General features: G+C 42.2%; 1 protein-coding gene and 1 long non-coding RNA gene across 3 annotated transcripts; one reads left to right on the plus strand and one right to left on the minus strand.

The window, feature by feature from the left end:
* The first annotated feature begins 831 nt into the window (after positions 1-831).
* On the plus strand, positions 832-12,026 carry E2F8 (E2F transcription factor 8). Its single transcript, XM_038138312.1, has 12 exons — positions 832-1,071; positions 2,300-2,575; positions 2,905-3,061; positions 4,163-4,468; positions 5,079-5,240; positions 6,651-6,788; positions 7,101-7,310; positions 7,828-7,912; positions 8,186-8,666; positions 9,540-9,758; positions 10,606-10,735; positions 10,830-12,026. The coding sequence occupies exons 1-12, from the start codon at positions 1,021-1,023 to the stop codon at positions 11,153-11,155; spliced, it is 2,541 nt and encodes an 846-aa protein (XP_037994240.1). The 5' UTR covers positions 832-1,020; the 3' UTR covers positions 11,156-12,026.
* LOC119701544 lies at positions 8,424-10,745 on the minus strand. 2 transcript variants are annotated; one of them, XR_005257090.1, is made up of 3 exons: positions 9,730-10,745; positions 8,907-9,019; positions 8,424-8,553 (listed from the first exon to the last, which is right to left on the minus strand). It is a non-coding gene; the product is annotated as an uncharacterized LOC119701544 (long non-coding RNA). The 2 variants fall into 2 exon arrangements; XR_005257091.1 differs by lacking the exon at positions 8,424-8,553 and having other exon boundaries at positions 8,677-9,019; positions 9,730-9,802; positions 10,046-10,745.
* Positions 12,027-14,558: the final 2,532 nt, after the last annotated feature.

Here is a 14,558-nt window from a genome sequence, read left to right on the forward strand (position 1 = left end):
CTTGGCCAGGGGCGATCGAAGCGCTCCCACGCAGCTGCGAGCCCCTCGCCGGCTCAGCCATTCACCTTTATCCCCTCTTTTTGCTGAGCGGGGGAGTCTCTCCAGCCAGTGTCCAGCCCCGGCCCCGGCTGCGGACTCAGCCTGGAGCTCCCGGTCCAAGGCACGGACACGAAGTGCGGTATGTTTTAAATACAACGTGCGCAGTGGGTTCCGAGGAGCGCGGCAGCCGCGGGGACCTCGCAAAAGGGTGCCGGAGCGACGGACGGGACCCCGTGAGGAGCGCGAGGGGCGCGCGGAGCCCGCGCGGCCCCTGACGGACGGGACGGGACGAGGCCGGCGGCAGCGGCGGGTAAATGGGCTCCGCTAAACCGCCCGGCGCCCCCCGCCCGCTCCGCCCCGCGACCCCGCGGCCGTTGGGGCGGGAGGGAGGCCGGGAGGGAACCCGCCAAAGCCCCGGCCCGAGCCCCGCCGGCGCTCGCCCGGCAGCGGGAGGCGGGAGGAGGAGGGAGAGGCCGCGCAGAGCCGCGCTCCCATTGGCCGCGGGGGGAGCGGCGCCGGGAGCTGATTGGCTGCCCGCGTCGGCTCCGCGCGTTGAATTCAAATCGGCACAGGGAGCGGCCCCGCGCTTCGGCCGGGCCGGTGCGGGCGGCGGCGACAGCGCTGCTCCGGGGGGCAGCCGGCGCTTCCGGACCGTAGGGTGCACAGCGAGAGCAGGAGGGCGCAGGGGTAGCGTCTTCCCTGTGTTTAAACGCGCCGCCGGCAGTGCCAATGGGCGGTGCTAGGCCGCGGCGGGCGGGGCGGGGCGGGGCCGGGCCGGGCTGGGGCCGAGGCCGTTGGGCGCGCGCGGGCTGGGCCGGGCGGCGGCGGCGGGACGAGCCCGGCGGCCGCGAAGGGCAGCGGGAACCGGCCCGTCACGGGGCCACCATCCAGTGCTTCCCTCCCTCCTCCCGCCCTGCAGAGCCGGCCGGACCTGCGATGCGGATTGGTGCGGCGGGTGTCGCCTCCTGAGGCGGCGGGAGAATGCGGCCGGCGGGCGGGGAGATGGGGGCCGGCGACAAGGTAATTCCTCCGGTGAGCGAGAGCAGCCGACCTCCGGGGCTTCTGCTTCCCGCGGGGCGGTGACAGTGCCCAGCGCTCAGCCCGGCTGGGGGTGAAACCGCTTCGGTCGGAACGATCGCGCGTAGAAACCGCGGGATGGCAGAAACCGAGCGTGTTTTACCTTCGCTTTAAGTTCTGTCCTCAAGAAGAGTTCCTGAAACTTCATCTCTCACGACCTTTATCCGCGGTGTCCGTGAAGAAGGCTTCTTCCTCCTGGCTCTCCTCTCCTCTTTGTTTTTCCCTTAACGGAAGGAGTGTGGAGGAGCAGGGATAATGATGTTCAGAGCGTGGTTATCTCGGACATTCTGTGGTGCCGTGACAGAGAGGTTGCGATTGGAAGAGGGTCCCGCGGAGGTGGGGCGGCGCTGTGCCGAGCCCACTTCCCTCACAATTCCAGGCTGGCCAGCCTGCCCGGAGCCCCGGGCACCTCCCCGAAAGAGGCTCCGGGACCACCACAGACCCCAGACCCATTTCTTTAAGGGCTTTGCGCGGCCGGCCGCGCATGCGCGGAGACACGGCGCGAAAAGTAAAGGAGGCATTACGTGGGAAACTACAGGGAAGTGGATCGGTCCCTGATCCAGCCGCCCGGGCACCCCTTTCCTTCGCTTTCCCATCTTTATCCTCTCCTTTCATGTTCTATCTCGGCAAGCCCCGCGATCACATTCCACCTCTTACTCCGCTCCGAAGTTTGTTGAGAGAGCTGGGAGCTTGTTAAAGTTCGCTGTAAGAGTTAAGAGCTTGTTAGCCAGCACTTCCATGACTATTAAATACCAGGCTGGTCGCCGGAGTTGAGGCGATTGTATTATAAAGGATAAGAGTTCCCTGACATGCAGGGTGGTGTCTTTTTAGCTCAACAAGAACTTATAAGCAACATCACACCTGCTCCCAGGTAATTACATGTTTCAGCTATTATTTATAGCTCTCTGCTATGTATTAACGTGTGTTCTGATTGTATTTGCCTCAGAGGAAGGAAAAGGAAAATTATCCGAGGAATAAATGCCAGGGGACCTGAGCCTTAGGTTACAGGCACAGAAATGGTTTCAGGGAAGGGACTCGTTGGTTCAGAGTAGTACTGGAGCCCTTGACTCGGAGCTACCCAAAAAATGCGATGGATCTCTATCCCTCTTTGACTATTATTGATAAATGGATCATTGTGCACCTAGGTTTTAATATCACCGTTGTTCTTTTCATTGATATGTAGGAAAATGAGCATTCTGAGCCATGCAAAAATGTACTGAAAACCCCTTTGAAACAAGCGTCTACCTCACAGTTGGTACTTACAGAGAGACAGCCTGACTGTCAGCCTCTAACCACACCCCCAAAACCGAAGGAAACCCCTCCAGCAGATCCATGGACACCTACTTCCAACCTGAAAATGCTGATTAGTGCAGCCAGTCCTGAGATTAGGAGCAGAGAACAGAGAAGGCAACTGTCAGACAGTTCAAGTGAGGTCCTACAGACAAAACACTGTTTGCAGGTATGTTGTAAAGTTGTCTGTATTTATTTTCTCTCTCTCTTTTTTTTTTTTTTTTTGTTAAGTTAACTGAAGGCTGTTTATTCACTATAAAAATTATACATTGACACAGCACATCTTTTTTTATATTTTTGGTTTTGGAGCATTTACCAAATATAAGTAATGATATTGACTAGCTGCATTCAACAGGTAATGTTCTGGTTTTATTTCACAGCTGCTGAGGACAAAGGGAGAACACTGGCCCTTTGACAGTGCTCACTGTGAAGCTGTTAAATATCTGTGCTTACATATTGTCAAAAACTTCACAATCTCTTTTCCTCATTCCAATGTAGGAGCACTTATTGGGGGATGAATATGAAAAATCTCAGCCAAGTCGCAAAGAGAAAAGTCTCGGTTTACTGTGTCATAAATTCTTAGCTCGGTATCCTGATTACCCCAGCCCTTCACAGAAAAGTTACATTTGCCTTGATGAAGTCACTGAAGAGCTACGTAAGTTGGTGTTCATCCTATTAAATATTTCTTCATGCAAATTTGCCAATAACCTGCCATTTTTGTTAGTATATTTTTGCTCCATACAATTTTGGATGCTTACTCTGTTCTCAAATTTATTTAAACCCAGTTTTAAACTGCTAATTCCCAGAGCAATTCTTTTAGAATACTAATGTTTCTTCAGTGAATTGAACTGAGAAACTCTGAATTCTGTTTCATATTGAACATCTAAATTATTGCTTATACCACAAATAACCAGTTGCAGTTTTTTAAATTCAGAGATGATATCTAAGATTAGTGGTAAGATTTTTGCAGGAGGAACTAGCATTTCTCAAACTGAGCCCACAGCTTCCTATCCGATCATGACATCAAAGCAAGAATCTTCTTTCTGTTCTTGATGGTATATTAGCTTTCTCATTCTATATCACTATTTCTTATGTTGCACCAATAATTTCTGCAGAGTCCACATTTCTAACATCAAGCTGAAGCTTTTTTAAATTAAAAAAAATTATGGAGTTACAGTATTCTACAGCTTATATATGGATAATAGTTTTAAAATTTTAAAGCTGTATGATTTATATTTTTGTATACTTTTTACAAAAGGACATGTATTTTAGGAAATGTCTGGTCAAAACCCAGAGTTTATCAGAAACCAAGAGTTTATCAGATAAATGAGAAGAGTGTGCTAATAAAATTACATGTAAAAAGAAGTTATAAAACAGTTTCCTACCATGAGTTTCTAAGGTTATTTAAGGACACAAACTAGAATCAATGCAGTGAATAATTAAAAATGCTCTGTTTTTTTCTAAAGCTGGATTGAAACCTATGTAATGGCTCTTCTGGCAACAATAAGTTTTATTTCTTAAGGAATGCTAAAAGCCAAGTAAAACTCTGGAACAGCAAGTCCTTGCATATACAAAGCAAGATTTGTTTTCCTTGCTGGCAAGACCTGGGAGGGCTATTTTCAGTTTGTGCTGTGGAATTGGCAAAAATTATTTGGAAGTATACTAAGAGGAAGGACAGGACTCTGCCTTTGCAGGTAATGCATGAGTGCACATGTGTTACATAGCAGAGCTGTCAGGTTCACCTTTCCCTCTGCAGATGTGGAGCGCAGGCGCATCTATGACATTGTGAACGTGCTGGAGAGCCTGCACATGGTGAGCCGCCTTGCCAGGAACAGATACGTCTGGCACGGGCGCCACAACCTCCCCCAGACCCTGCAGGCCCTGAAAAAGGTCGGGGAAGAGAACAAATACATACAGCAAATCCAGATGATCAAGAGAAGAGAGTATGAGCATGAATTTGATCCTGATGGTGAAAGGAATGAAGAAATGGCAAGTTCTTTTGGCTCAAGTGAGCAGTCAGAAATGTCTTTTGTCGAGCTCCCAGGAGTGGAATTTCGTGCTGGTAATAATTCTCTATAGTGACAAGAATAATATGTATTTAAAATGATACATTTCTATGAACATGGAAAAAAAATATTAGCCTTCCTTTTTTTTTCTGAGGTGGTGCTGCCCCAAAGGCACCACAACTGTTTGTAGTGAGAAAAAGTGCTCTTCACTCTTTCACTTGTCTTATTCATTCAGTTCTTGTAATTTGTTTCTACATCAGGTGAAACTATCAAATACACCAACATATAATTCAATTGCCATTACCACTGAATTGTTATAGAAATCAGAAGTTCCTACTGAATGTTACAGAAACTTGAAGCATAAATTACTCAATTTGTTAATTTAGCTTTGATTCATGAAAGAAATTTTAATTAAGGGTTAACCATCTTTAAGAGTACAAGTTGTCAGACAATGGGAAATTGTGGGATTCATCACTGTCTCTTCTTTGTAGTTAGACTTGGTATCCACCCAATCATCTGTTTCTTGTCATGTGATTCTGGTGTTAGCATTGACCCTAGTCTCTGTGTAATTCTTACAATTATTATTACTGACAAATTTCTTCAGTGTTTTATGTTTGTAGCTGGTGTGTCGCTGAATACTTTAATCCCTTTTCCTGTCTGCTGTAGCATCAGTGAATGGCAGGAAATACAAGTCCTTACGGGTGATGAGTCAGAAATTTGTGATGCTGTTTCTTGTATCAACACCTCAAATAGTGAGCCTTGAAGTTGCTGCTAAAATCCTGATTGGAGAAGATCAGTTAGAAGACTTAGATAAAAGCAAGTTTAAAAGTAAGTACAACAAGTGTAAGCTAAATAAATTATCCCAGTACTACTTCATATAAGGAAAAATACTGTCTTATTTTTCCTGCCATAAATGTTTATTTGAGCCTCCAAAAACTCACTAAACACCTTCTGCAGTTTATAATTTTTGTATGGCTATTGATGCATAATGCCCACCTGAGAGGAAAAGTCCATTAAATCTTCCTTCCTGAAGTATTGTCACAAGGCTCCATATTAGTAACAATTTCTCTTTCCTCAAGCAGCCTGTCAAAGTTTTCAGCATAATTTCGCCAAAGATGCCCCAGAATCATGCAAAGTCTGTATTCTGGTCCCATAATCAACTTGGTAGAAATCTAAAGAAATTCTGTAAAAGTCTTGTGACCAACTTGCATGTCAGAGGAAGTGAAACCCTTTGCTCTAACTGCCAATTATTTCTTCATTCTTTTACCCTTCTCTCAGTTCCCTGCACACTTCCTCCCCTTCCTCTCCATTCAAATAAAATGGTATTTCTAGGTCTAGGTCAGTAGACATATAATAATTAAAAATGTGCTGCTTTTGAGGGATAGTTGTGGGTTTGATTGAAAATTAGACTCTTCCTTAATTCTCAGATTCCTTTTCTTGTTTGGGTTATTTTTTATTTTGGTTTTGAGGTTTTTTTGGTGGAATTGCGTCTATGCAAATACTGATCCTTGCTGGCTTCAGTTCATTATTTCCTTTCCACTGCCTCACAGCAACATATAGAGAGGGTGGGTGGCTGCTCAGTAGGGTTTTTTGCTTGCCTTTATTCTTCCATAGGAAGAGCCTGTCTCACAATAAGAGCATTTTCAGGGTGCTCCATCTGTCTACCTGTGTTTCAAGTATCAATCCCATGTTTTACCACGTTCTTGGTTATGAAGCCAAAAATTCCATGGCCCAAGCACATTCACTTTGCTCTAGAACTCATTTGTAGTTTGACTTCTACCTGAAACGTTTCCCTAATAGCTTAACCTAGGGACAGGGAAGATATGCAGGATGATTATCCTGTTGAATTTTAGTGTGTCTCTTCCCTCCAGTTCCCACGTTTGCCATTGCATATGTGTACCTGCCTTTTAATCTACTTATATTTACTACAGGATTTGTGTAGGTTTGATCATTGCACAGAAATTAAATTGTTTTGAAAACATTCTTTTTTCCATATTTAGCATAATAAACTTTGCAGTGTCTTCTAGATCTGTATCTGTGTCTTCTATTTTACACGCAGACTTTGTATCACAATTTTATTTCATTGTATAAATACCTGTTCCACAAAAATGTTCTTTTGATTTTTTTAAAAGCTTTTTCCTTTCAGGTGCTTAAAGGATGTTACAACATTTCTTTATCTGATACATGCTACTTGTTAATGGCAGTTGCTATACTTTCCATTTATTTCTTTCATTTCAGCCAAAATTAGAAGACTTTATGACATAGCAAATGTTCTCAGCAGCCTTAAGCTTATCAAAAAAGTTCATGTTACAGAGGAGAGAGGTAGAAAACCAGCATTCAAGTGGACAGGACCTGAGGTCTTGCCAAATACTCAGGGTAGGTGTATGTGTCATTTCCTTTTGTTCTGTTGATGATATTGATTGTTTTTTTCATTTTCTCTACTAGAAATTTTTGACCAAAAGACAGAATAACTAAGCAGAAAATCTTTTACTAGTCATATCACTGTCCTTATCAGCACAGCAACCAGTATCTATTTGCACACAGTGGATGTTCAGCTATTTGAGATTCTTGAATTTCCATGTTTGCTGCTGTTGTTACTTCAAGAATTATAAGCCAGGCTCAAATAATTGCTTTTAGTTACTGAATCTGCATATGATACATATTTTCTTCTTTTTTTCTGTTTTTCAGATATAAAACTTGAAGTAATTTCTACAACCTGTTCCCCACCTATTTCAGAATCCATCACTTCCAAAGAGCAGTGCTCAAAAGCCCTTTTTTCTTCAAAAGGAAAGCAAAACTTCACTCGGCATTCATCTCTAATAAAATTAGTTAAGAGTATAGAGAATGACAGGAGGAAGATCCAGTCTGCTCCAACCAGCCCAGTTAAAATAAGTGCAAGTACGTATCTTTTCATAATTTTTCTTTTAGAAACTTCTTTTTCTTTGTTTTTAAGTCAGATGTAGTCTTGCATTAAATATTTGGGCTTGCCCTCTTCTCACAGGACTAGTAGATGTGTGCCTCCTTTCAAAAAATACATCTTAAGAGCTGTCAAAAAAGCAGAAATGGCTACAAACCTTCTGTTTGTCTAGAATCACTGAATATTGGATCTTCTCTGAACCTGCTTTGTTGTAGAAACTCTGCTTTGAGTCATACCATCTAAGCAGTTCTGTGTTCCAAAACATGGCCAGAAAACTACCTGGCTGTGTTCATGTTCTTGCTAGGGATCCTCTCTGGGGCCTTTAAAATTTGTTTGATGTAAGCTGATGTCCAGTTGATCAAATCAAATCTGGGCTGAGTTTGAGTATAAGTTATCTCATTAAATGTTACATTACATAATGCAGTCTCCTCAAGTTAATTTTTTACTTTGAATTGATGAAGTCACTGTTTTGATTTGTTGTTGTTTTCCTCCAACCAGGTACTTATCAAAGTTTACCAGTTTTCCCAAATACAATAGCTCAGTTTCCAGCAATCACTAAACATCAGCTGGAAGGACAATCCAAGTAAGTTTGCATAAGTTTAAAGGTGAGAACAAGTTAAAGTTATGCTCAGTTTGAGTGGGGCAATAGCCTGCAAAAACTAGTAACCTTGACTACTGCAGGCTAGTTTTTCATTTATTTTCTTTTTAGTGGATTGAGAAGTACAGGTTCATGTTAAGTCTTTGTATTACAGAAGATAATATCATATATTACAGAAGATAATTTGTCAGAACATTCATTTCTGCATGAAGGAATTAAAACACATCTGGGATTTTTTTTGTTTGTTTTTTGCTGAAGGACAGCAGAAGAGATGCAAATGAAATGTGCCCTGTCCTCGCCTGAGGCTGTCCCCAAGCCTGAGCCCTCTCAGCAGCCAGCTCTAAGCCAGCCCCTCGGAGTGTGTCCTGTGAGCCACAGCTCCGTGTCACCAGTCATCCCACCTCATCCTCAGTCTGGGATTTCATATGCAATCTATGTGCACCCTTCCCAAGCCCACACGGTGACAACCTACAGCCCAGGCTTCATGTTGCAGCCTCTGCCATGTGCTAACGTAACTGGAATTAAGAGTAATAATTCAAAAATATTAAATAAAATAACCATTGAGGAAGGGGACACTCAGAGAGGTCTGGATGAGCCTACAAAATCCTTGGCAGCTGAAGAAAGACCTGAAACAAAATCAGAAACTTCATCTCAGCGGTTCCTTAAAAGATCACAAGCACTACCGGAGAGTAATTTAATTAAAAGGCGTAAAAGTGATGAGGAAAGCCTTGATACTTTGGTAAGTTAAATTAGTTTTAAAATGCCATTTTATGGCTTAGTGATGTTGCCACCTACTCATTTTCAAAGTGATGTAGGAATCTGCCAGTGAGTGCGGTGTTTTAAATAACATAAGGCTTGAAGAGATGGTGTTTCATTTGCTATGCCTGCTGATGTTTAAGGGTTGGGGTTTGTATCTAAGACAAAGTGTACAGGTGTAGTGAAAATAAAGCAGCTCACAAAACACTATGTCAAAACTTACCTATTTATACATGATTTTGGAGTAAGTCAGGTTGAGAGCAAGGCTGGAAGCAAGAGATCTTCAAGGTCCCTTGAATTCTAGGATTCTGTAAACTTACTGGCATCCATTCTTGGCTTTAGAGGTGTTGGAAGGAAAGTGGATGTATAAAAGTTACTGGACAGGGAATGTCCCAAAGTCCTGATGCCTTCTAAATATTTCTACCCAGTGTTGATTTGTTGTAGGCATAATAGAACAGCACATGAAAAGATTAAGAGGTTCAGATAAACTTGATGTATATGGAGAGATTGGGGCTGGATTGCTTTCTACTCCTCAGTTGCTGATTGTTTTAGCATCTCTGTAAATTATAAATATGCTGTAAATTTGGCTTGCTGAAACAGTCATCCTATGTTATGGGTGTGTTAGGACAGCACATGCTATCCAACATCCACTAGCTGGGAAGAAACAAGATGTGATAACATGGACCTGGCTGTCCTAGTGACCAGAAATTTTAATAGTACAAACTTGGGAATGAGGAGGAAGTAAAAATCTTTCTTTCCAGTTTTTAAGAATGTATAACTATCATTGTAGGGCTCTAATTGAGATTGTTAAGCCTTACAACACCTGCCTTTCTTTTTGTATGTGTTTTTTTCAAAGGGAGAATCCACTAAGAATGAAAAACCACTTTCCAATAGCTCACAAACGAATCATGAAATGGACAATGTCCAGAAAGAGAGACAGAATGAAACCAACACAGTAGAGCAAAACATGGCAAGTTGCTGTGACCAATGTAAAAAAGAAAATATTCCAGAAGATGAAGATAAAATCAAAACAAAACAAGACATACCTGTGGCATTTGCCATTCCTGCTCCTGAGGTAAGATTTGTCTTGCCATTCCCTGGGTAAACACTACTTGGAGTCTGCAAAAGAAACAAAACTACAGTGAACTATACCTACATAGGTTATCTTTGGCTGAATTCATTTTAGTGTGCTTTTAAGACCATATTTTGTAGGAATGTAGGATTTCTGTTTCTGCATTGAGTACACAAAAAAGAGGATATAAAGAGGCTTTCAGGCTTCCATTGGAATGAAGGTCACACTAAGGAGCTGAGGGCAATATTGAGATCCCTTACTTCCCCCATCCTTTCTTTGCATATACTTACTCTCAAATGCTTTGAAACAGAATCACATGAAAATCTTTTCATCAGTAAAGTTCAGTATTCTGCAGTTAAGACTGATTGCTGTAGAGAACCTGAATAAAGAACAGTTCTTCTGTTGACAAAAACAGAATATGTAAATGCAAAAGTTTTGTCATTCAATATTTGCTTTATGAAAAATACAATCCAAGAATGAGGTGATGTGATGATTTACTGGGTCCAGAATGTTTCTTCTGGAAAAATAGTATTTAGTGTCAGGGTTTCTTTTCCATCTGGTCAAATTGCACTGTGTTAATCCCAGGTGGATTTCTAGTTCCCCACCAAGAGTATCAGCTGGAAATGGAGCCAGCTGACTTCTGTGTGGTTTTAATTGAAAGAGCATGTCCTTGAGTCTGTTGTGTCTCATTTCAGACAGAAAGTAGTGCAGGCATGGGATATGGCATCCTGGGGACATGGAGGATAAAGAATAAGAACAAGGCAAGGGAGGGTTGCAGTTTTGGAGAAAACTTTTGGGGTTTGTTTATTACATGTTTGGGCTAAAGGTGTGCTGTCTCTTTCTTTCTCAGACTTTTTTTCCCTCTGGTTATCTTATTCCTCTGACTCACTGCACCCCTGGCAACAAGGTGGAGTGCTCCACTAATGAGAAGGCTGGGGTGTGTTCTCTGCAGCACACAGCCTACAGCTCTCCCATCACTGGTGAGTGTCCAGGGAAACAGCCATGGGGGGCCAGCTCAAATGGCCAGGGCCAGCTTGTCCTAATTCCTTTCAACACTTGATGTTTCTGTTCCAGGTGTCATTCCAATGCCAGCCTCAGAACTGAAGACATTCAATATTCCTGCTTTTCATATAACACCCTTGAACATAATGCTGTCACCAAATTCCATAGCTGCTGCACCTGTACTGAGCAACTCCTGCCTCAGTTCGAGCAGTACCAGTTCTGCCCCAAATCCAAGCTCTTCAGCTCTGAACTTTATGCTGCAACACATAGGACTAATACCTGCTGGTGTGCAAGTTCCTGCAAATCCCATTCTACAGCACGTGCCAGTCTCTTCCCAATCAGAAAATATCAGCCATAGCTCAGGGAGCACAAACGTGCAAGAAGGGAAGGTGAGTTAAAAAATATTGCAACTCCACCATGGTGGGTTGAATGGGAAGTGCAGTGCAGTAATTCCCTTACAGCAGGTAAAATTTATAAATAAACATTTCTTTTTGATCTTTAGAAACCAGCACTGCCCAAAAAGAGCTAGCAGTGAAGGCCAGCCTAAGTACAGTAGAAATGAGAGGTTAGCAAGGAAGATAAGTGACTTATTTGTGGTGGAAGTGGAGCCAGCTGGAAGATGACAAGATGTGGAGAAACAACTGTTTTAGAGGGAGGATTTTACATATCTGAGAGATATTTTAATAATCATAAACTAAGATTGTGCTTACTAAAAAATTGCTCCTTTTTATTTTCTTTCCTTCTTGTTACTTCCCTAATCTACCCTCAAGTTCTTGTGTTTAATAATGACTGTTCTTTTAATAGGATAGGACTGTACGGGACTTTAAATAATTTTCCCCCCACAGGAAGTTTCTCTGTATATTTTATGTAATCCTGTATTGCCTAATATCTGTTTGTGTTAAAAAAGAAGGGGATTAGAAAAACCATATTTTTATATGTGTGTGTATATATATATATATATATATATATATATATATATAGGAATGCAGATATATCCTTCTCAGTAAAAAGTTCAGTTTTTAAATCTCAGGGGGAAAAAATGCTTGCTAACATCCTGCAGAAACTCAGAGGTAGAATTTACTTTTTATTTCCCCATAAATGAAAGTAACTTTCTCTTTTCTCTTTAGTTCCTTCAGCCAAAGGAACCTCAGGAGCCTCAGGCAGTTACAGAGAACTTTTTCCGCACACCAGGAGGGCCAAACACAGAACCTGCACTATTTGCAAACTCAGATGGTACCCAGAGAACCTCTCAAGGAATTCTATATATTCCTCAACGAAAACTTGAAGTTTCAGAAGACTAATTTTGGGATAGGGAATTTCTGATTGTGTTAGCAGGCAAAGTTGCTGGTAACACACTGCACACATCTGGCATTGTATGACGGGCGATGGTTTGGACATGTATTGCCAAGACCTCAATGCTGGAATAGCCTTAATTGATGCTTTAGAAAATAAAACTGACTCTTAAGGAGAAAGTTAACGCCTAATGAATTTTTCCAAAAGGCTTACCTGAAGTATTTTAACAGCAACGTTATGTATCTAGTGGGTTTTTTGTGAGTGTGTGTTGATTTCTTCTATGCAAAGTAAGCTGAAATTGTCTTTGTACAGAAAGGTACAGTCTATCAGTCAGTACATATTTTGCACCAAAAAAAAAAAAGTACTGTGAGTGTGTAAATATTTTATGTCTTAGCAAAAAGGCCACAGGTAAAGTGTTTTGCTTCTGTGTTTAATAATGCTCTTTTGTGAAGTTAATAAGAAGCACAAAAAAACCTCCCAAATTTTATTAATCAATTTTTATATAAGTTAAGAATTATTTATACTGTATTTTTAATTGATTTGTTCAGATTAAACTTACATAAAACTCTACAGTGACTTTTTCTGTTTAATCAGATTAGATTACCTAAGTTACACATTGCATATGCATATATTGCATCTTCACTGGCATCTCTTTAACTCTTTTTTTGTCAGGCAGGGGTTGCTGTGTTCTGAAAGAAGGGGGAAAAATGGTGTTTTGTGAAAAAGTGAATTACGTAACTCAATGTAACTTCTGAACTCTTATCAGTAGATATTACAACTCCTAAAAACAAGTCAGAACAAGAAAGGTAATAAGGTATCACTCTGAAGCATTCAGGAACGTGTGTCCAAATGTCACAGAAGTTTCAAACAGGTTCAATCAAACCACTTGAATTTAAATATGGGCAGCAGTGTCTCATATACACTTGAAGGAAGAAAGATGAAGATTCTTCATACAGTTCACACTCAGATAACAAGAAATAGCTGACAAATTGAATAAAAATACATTGTATCTGCCTTCCCAGGTGAAATGTGCCTGGTAGTCCAACCTGGGATAGATGAAATGGTAGCAAAGCCCAAGATTCAGGCTTGGACTGCACAAAAAAGATAATTAAAACAGCTATCACAGTAGAGCAAACTCATCTGCTCTTTAATAGTGCAAAATTCTAATACAGAATATTTTGCTATTGAAATACTCCTAAATGAGGGGAAAAAAAGAATAAAAGCTGGAAGAGGGAATATTTCTCACTAGAGCACTGAGTAGATTTTTCTTTTCCAACGAGATAACTGATCTTTCTTACACCTGCTATCAACTTCATTCTGGAAATATAAAGGCAAAGGTTTTAGAAACTTGCATTACTCAGTGGAAACAAATTTCACCCCATTCATTTTTGAGCACCACAGCTGACAGACTAAGAAACTACAGTAATTAGGCTTGGTGAAATGGTCTTGTCACACATGGTGCTGAGAAAGCTGAGCATATTTTGGAAAGCTGAGCATGTTTTCTGACTTTCTGTCCAGTGTGCCTTGGCTCCTGATACACTGCAGTTGCTTTTTCAGGAGCACTTTTCATCCTGTGTGCTGGTTTTACAGGCTGAAAAGCTGCTGCTTTCACAGCTCCAAGGGTCTCCTCCCCCAGCAGCCCTGCATTTGTCTCTGGCAGCCCAGCTCACTGTTCTTCCCACCTTGCCTCACCTCCCCTGGAACGTGCCCTGAGTGCCTGATGTGCTCTGATTCCCAGGCTGGCTTTGCTTTGGAGTTGCTGTGTCCCAGCTCTCGGGGCAGGGCTTTTTAATCCCTTTCACTGATTTATCCAAAACTACTTTCTCACTCCAGTTTATGCATATGCAATTCCAGTTGCATATCTTGAGTCTTTTTTTCCAATCCCCGGTCCTGCCAACCACAGTTGACCTGGAATGATAGGTAATTCCAAGTAACCTGTATAGATCCAGCTGTTCCTTGGAGCCTTTCAACAACCCTTACACGGGCACACAGCAGCCCAGAAAGTAGGCAGCACCCAGCTCCAGAAAAACTAAAAGTTCATCACCTGCATTTTTCCCTTAACCCTTTCCCTCTACCAAAACCAAAGGGAAAATACTTAGATTTTGGGGCAAATGCTTTCTTCACAGAGTTCCCTGCAGTTGGTTATGGTGCAAATCCATCCAAGTACATGATCCATAAAATATGAACATTACAGGAGGTTCATCCCTCTCAAATGTCATGGGTCCTAATGTAAGTCACCAAGGGCGCAAACACAAAGATTTAAAAAGCTTCTCAGTGCTTCCCATGTATTCCAAAAGGGAGTTCAGGCCTGCCCCAACCCCCCCTTGCTGCCCTCTTACAAGGTACCCTCATACCACACACTACACTGTCCCCTCTGCATTTGGCTTTATCTGATATAGAATAGTTCCATTAACTATCAGGAGACAACAACCCAGAAGAGATGGAGTCCAGCTCCTCTGCTCAGGAAAGAGACAGTCCTTCAATTCTCCACCAAGGACCTGTCTCTGC

This window comes from Motacilla alba, chromosome 5 (genome assembly GCF_015832195.1).
Source record: "Motacilla alba alba isolate MOTALB_02 chromosome 5, Motacilla_alba_V1.0_pri, whole genome shotgun sequence".
Lineage (NCBI taxonomy): Eukaryota > Metazoa > Chordata > Aves > Passeriformes > Motacillidae > Motacilla > Motacilla alba.